At 40.5% G+C, this 6,005-nt stretch overlaps 1 protein-coding gene across 2 annotated transcripts; it reads right to left on the bottom strand.

Annotated features, from left to right (window-relative positions):
- Positions 1 to 1,215: 1,215 nt before the first annotated feature.
- Positions 1,216 to 6,002, bottom strand: prrg4 (proline rich Gla (G-carboxyglutamic acid) 4 (transmembrane)). 2 transcript variants are annotated; one of them, XM_064312437.1, is made up of 6 exons: positions 5,306 to 6,002; positions 4,775 to 4,938; positions 4,494 to 4,521; positions 3,234 to 3,375; positions 2,303 to 2,482; positions 1,216 to 1,875 (listed from the first exon to the last, which is right to left on the bottom strand). In XM_064312437.1, exons 1-6 carry the CDS (start codon positions 5,451 to 5,453, stop codon positions 1,848 to 1,850), a joined length of 690 nt encoding a protein of 229 aa, XP_064168507.1. In that variant the 5' UTR covers positions 5,454 to 6,002; the 3' UTR covers positions 1,216 to 1,847. The 2 variants fall into 2 exon arrangements, with proteins under 2 accessions (XP_064168507.1, XP_064168508.1); XM_064312438.1 differs by having other exon boundaries at positions 3,234 to 3,372.
- Between the last annotated feature and the right edge of the window lie 3 nt (positions 6,003 to 6,005).

Here is a 6,005-nt window from a genome sequence, read left to right as displayed (position 1 = left end):
AAGATGAATGCTGCCTTGTGATCCAAATTATTCACCGTCTGATAAGCTCAACATTCCAAATGAGAAAATACTTGACATGTCTCCTCTGTGTGTCTGAACAGCTACAGGAGTGATGTGGGGTTAAATGTTTTAGTTGCATCAACACCAATATAACTGCAAAGCCTTCAAATATAGTGGACAGTGCTTTCTAATTTACATTTCAATCCCTGTGACCAAGAAATAAAAATGAAAAAAAAGGAAATTATAAAACATTCACCCACGCCTGTTCAGATCTCATATTTGGAGACCTGAACAGACATAAATACAATCTAATTCTAAAAATAAAGTCAAATAAAGCCAAAGTTTTTCAATTAAATTTTTTTTATTAACTCTTTTGTGACCATTCACCTTTCACGAGCAGTAATTCTGTCCATTAAACAGTAGTACAGTTCGGACTTGTCATCCTGACCATAAACATGGTTCAGAGAACTGCAGGGTTCTCCTCAAACTGTGTAACGGTGGTGCTGTGCCATCCTGTGAATAAGCCTGGGACAGTTTCCCTTCAGCCTTTCTGTTGGAGTACCATTTCATGAGTCACCCCGTCACACATCCTGGGAAGAACCCTCAACTGTACAAACAGAGTAAGTGGCTGCCGTCAGCAGCAGAATCAAGTCTTCAGAATCCATTTTAATGGGCCATTGATAACATTCTACGACGTGAACCGTTAACAGTAGCTACCCCCTTCAGTGAAAACGCACAGATTACTTCAGACGAAACAGTCAAATGGGCAATTAAATCTTTAAAGATCATCTTCATCTTCGCTTTAATCAGCCAGCAGCGCTAATTGCGCTTTGCTACAGTGTAGGCTTCTCTTATTTATGAAGCTGTGTGTGTTTTTAAAGCACGGGCGAAGACGTCGGACCACATGACGGACAGGGTACGAAACACTTTACTGTGGTCCTACAAGGAACCACCCACTCTGGAGTTCACATTGATAATCTAGATTGCATAGCCTTTAAAATGCATCTCTTGACAACTGTTCCGAATGACCTACTTCATTTTAAAAATTATATAAAATAATAGCACTATTTTCCTTTAATGAAGCGATTTGCTTTGAGAGCACAGGCTGTGGTCCTCATGGGGATGGTCACCTAGCACCGTTTCCATCCTTAACGCCTGATACCGGAACCCTCAGACTCTGATCCGACTCTTGTGAGGAAATGACTGAACACAGACTGAACACCATCAAAACAGTTACTGAAACAATACAAGGGAAATGTCATACATATGCACTGTGTACATACATGATGCTTAAATACTGTATGAAAATATGACAATCTAATGTACATGTGATTAGTCTATACTGACGGTTTACATTCTAGGTCATTATGGTACAAAGAAAACCCACAGACACTAATGATACCATTAGGTTTACAGAACTGTGGACAGATTATTATTATTATTGTTTTAACCTTGGTGTAATTCACAATATTAAAAAGATTTTACAAGCTGGTAAATGGAATACAACATTTAATACACATTAAAACCTACGTTTAAAAGTACTGGTTAAAAATATCTGAGGAACAAATATTGCTGCTCTGTTACTGTACATTTCTTCAATGAAATACAATTTGGAGAATAAAAAAAACTGTACTTATGTATTTCTCCTTATCGGTTTCATCTCTCGGAAATAAGCACTGATATGATATGATCCAATAAAATCCTAACTGCATGCTTATATACTGTACAAGTGGCATTTATGTTTCATGTAATATTAGCATATCAGTCAAATTGCAAAAACTATAAATACTTGTGTAGACAGATAAAAATACAACATCCAAGACCTCTTCTTCATCACTCACGGCATGCTACCGTTGAATGCTTCCGGAACAGGATCTAGAACAAAAATGCACAACTGTGAATGTAACAGCCAATCAAATTTCAAAAGAAACAGTCTGCAACCGTTTAGATTCAAAACGTTCTCAGATATTTCACCCTATATGTCCACCGTCACAACTTTGTGATTTACGGTCATCACTTTGGAATGGCCGCTGTAGTGGTTGGTGTGATATAAACGGATCTGTTGAGAGGCTTGATGGTACATACTAATTTTAGCAGACTAGACTGTCCATTGGTGTTCCTCTCAGCCAATCATATTCAAGATCTGAGTGTCACAGTTGCATCAGGGCTGAGCACTTGGTGGTATAAAGATCGTAAAGCATAATGTCCTATATGCTTTTATCAGGATGGGAGAATGTGTGCGACAGCAAAGACAAATGACTACAGGACGCAAACGTGGAGCTGAGAACGGGCGCGTCTGTACCCTGGGTATGGCGGGGGAGGGGCGTCGTGCTGTCCGGATTTAGCGATGGCCTGCTCGTAGGAGGGGAGGCCGGGGGGCCCCATCTCTTCCGCGGGTGGGAGCACGGGCTGCAGCGAGACCTCCTCCAGCCTCCGAAGGATCAGGGAGGCATTGCTCCTCCCCGTGCGAACCCTGGAGGACCTGCAGTCCCACACACCCCGGTCACACCTCGGCTCTTCTGCAACCCTGCTTCTCAACCACCACCTCCACTGCGTTCAAATGCACAGCACACAACGCGCGCACAGTGCTGTCTATTGCCACCAGACAACAACAGGGGGGAGTCAATTGGGATTACAGAGCAGAGGTGGGCAACGAGGGCCGAATCCGTTTCTGGTTTTCATGCCAACATCTGGCCTTAATTACATAATCAGCACTAACATTTACACCATCTGAAATTTTTGCTAAATTTCTTAATGTGTGCATGAATGACAGCTGAAGACTGTTCTTCATGTTTACTATGATCTAATCTCAGAGTGAAACAGTGCTGGTGTATACACCCAATTGGCTCATTCAGCCAGGGTAATCGGTGGACACAAAAACCTGCATCTGCACTGGCCTTCTAAGACCAGAATTGCACACCCCTGCTATAGAGGGTGGGCTGGAGTGTACAACTCAAAAGGCTGACTGTTCAACATGCGGCTTCATTTTTCATGACATTACCAGCATTTAGCAGACTTTCACAACTTTAAGTGGCATTTACATCGTATCAAATTATACAGCTGGATATATGCTGAAGCAGTACATATGAACAAGTACCTTGCTCAAGGGTACAACGGCAGTGTCCTGCACAGGAATCGAACCTGTGACCTTTAGGTTACGAGACCAACTCCGTACCCAGCCATTCAACTACAATGCCGCCCCAGTTTTCAAATTGCATCGCTCGAGTCCTCACCCAGGTGATCTGCCGAGCATGTACGCCCGGTGACAGCAGTACCACAGCAGCAGGCCGATGATGATGATGGTGACGCCGGCTGCGATGAGGCCGATCAGAAGGGCAGTCACGTCCAGCCTTGAGGGCGGCTTCACTTGATCTGCTGGTTATATAATCACAAACAGCCCATCAGTCACATTGGTCCAGATTCGATGGTCGACCATGGGGCCCGTCCACAGGCCTTAACAGCATGAGCCACCCGGCAGCCCTGTAGAATCACCTTTATTATCGCAAGACAAAGACATATACTCACGTTTCCCAAATGTGTAAACTGGGAAATAAAATATCTTTTTGATGTAAAGTATGTTCATTTCTACACACGAGAGCTGGGGTTTCCGACAAAGCTTGACTTGGATGGTGGAACGAACAAACGCCAATCTGTCAACAAAGCGGTCTTCTGAAAAACTCAGCTGTTCAAACTACACCTTGATGTTTCTGATTATCGCTATTTCTATTGATAAGGAAAAAACCCCCAACCCTTCCTTCCCCTTATCTCAGTCTAGAGGCAACACCTTGACACTCATGACTGCTATTTTACTTCCCTCAAGTTCTTAAATTTGCTTATGTGAAATACACATTTGTTAGTCACTATGGCTACAAGAGTCTGCTACATGACTAAATTGTAATTGGATAAAATGAAGGCAAAATCTAAACTGTTATTAAACAAGCTTAATATCATAGCATTTGTTTTCTTTAATTCATTATGAGAAGTAAACTTGCTCTACATTTTGTGTGAAAACGAAAAGTGAAACAAGACAAAGTCCACATTTCTGTTCCTTACTTCAAAGTGGTTAATTGCCTACAGTACGTTGGAACTGCACACTGAAGCCAAAGATCATTTCTAAACTACTGGCAGGCAAATGATAAGTAAATCAATTACCCTCTGAAAGAGAACTCCACACCCAGTGCAGGCAAAGTAAGGTGTAAAGAAACCGATGCTAGCCATATGCTGTATGGAATAGTCTATAAAGTATTTTTGTTTTTACGCATATGAAAATGAGAGAACACTTGGGATTCCCTGCTGTGATTGCATCCAGAAAGCTCAGGACCTTTCCCAGTTCTGAAAATATCAGCCATCTCCTTTCTTTTATAACAAAAATATATAAAAAATAAATATGGGGAATGATTTCTAAAGTGAGATAATAAATACAAGTTGTTTAATCTCTGGTAGATAATTTGCATTCCCGTCTGTAAGCATTAGTTTATAAAATAATGTCTTACCATAAGAGTATGTTTTCCAGAAATCGTCCTGCAAAACAAAACACAATTAAGATGCTACTGGCTTTTCATACTAAATTAGATACATTCATGTATAGGTGTCATTTTCAGTGGTGTTGGTATATAGGTGTAATTTCCCATAGCGTTGGCGTATAGGCATTACTTTTCCATGGTGTTGGTGTATCTAGTGTTTCCTTTCCCTGGTGTTGTTGTATCTAGTGTTTCTTTTCCATGGTGTTGCAGAAAGTGAACACTAGTGTTAATACAAAAATTGCATACTCAACTGTTGCTGAATTACTTTCAAAAATTTCTCGAGCTTCTTCATAGTTACAGACTTCTTCAATACACTCCCTTTCAAGATTTCCAGGAGTGAATAGCTCAAAGTCGAATCTGTTGAACAACAGGTGGCGTCCTAAAAATGCATTCGCCCCCTCCTCTTCCACAAAAACTAGAAACCAAATAAATTTGATCCAGTTAGACATGGTTAGGTTGAAGAATGTATGAAACGTGCCTTTTAACCTACCCTTAAATAATAATAGCGTGTTCACACAACCAGGCATTTAGAAGAGCCAATAGTTGTACTTAGCCTTTTTTATTTTATTTTATTTTATTTTTTTTTACAGAGGGAATTATGGAGCAAACCCAATCAAATGGATACCATTCTCGGTTTATTCAGTATGAGTAACTGATGCAGTGTTAATCATAGGCTGTGTGGCGGTAAAATATGACTTTTGTCTGAACAACTGCATTTGTTATTCAGACTAGAACTAGATTTACTGGAACTGGAAATACACGTTGTGAGCCAAATAATTTACCTTCACTGGATGAGTCCTCTGCGTTTATGACCCGCAAAATCCTCCTCGTACAAGCGGTCATCCCATATTGAATAAATTGGCACGATAAAAATAAATATAAAATCATTGCTCGCCACCAGCGACAGACTGAAACAGTTTGGCTAGACATTCACTACATTTGGTAGGTAGTCATTTGGAAAACAATGATTCCTTTCAAGTAGCCTAACTGGCGAAAACGCCCAACTTTTCTCAATCTTAAAATAACAAATTTGTCGTCGCTACTTGCCTCCTTATTTAACGAATTAAAGTTTTTCCACTTGTTTATTTTAAAAGGCTAATGATAATACAAAATAAGCTTCATATAGCTTATCAAAAAGTAACTTCTTCCACCCAAAACAGGTGAGCGGCGACATGAAACTAGATTAAAAACGCGAACCGAAACCTGGTCATTGCACAATTAGTGTCATTAGTTCCCTTACGTTTGTGAGGCAAGTTTTTTTCTTCACAAATGAAAATCACATGTCAATTCAAAATCTAAGACGTAATAATTAATCGTTTGATTCCCGCAGAAAGGTAGACTAAAACAAGGAAACAACCAGTTTCAGGTTGCCCCAAGCATCGATGTGACCTCATCTCCGGTTGAGCTTGGGTGTAGTTACAAAATCAGACCTGACTAATAGACGTGCTCACCTGTAAGAAGGATCGACACGTAGACAAGTCA

Source organism: Anguilla rostrata, chromosome 16 (genome assembly GCF_018555375.3).
Source record: "Anguilla rostrata isolate EN2019 chromosome 16, ASM1855537v3, whole genome shotgun sequence".
In the NCBI taxonomy this organism is placed as follows: Eukaryota; Metazoa; Chordata; class Actinopteri; order Anguilliformes; family Anguillidae; genus Anguilla; species Anguilla rostrata.
Note: the sequence above shows the minus strand (reverse complement) of the source record. Positions and strands in the feature narration are given on the sequence as shown.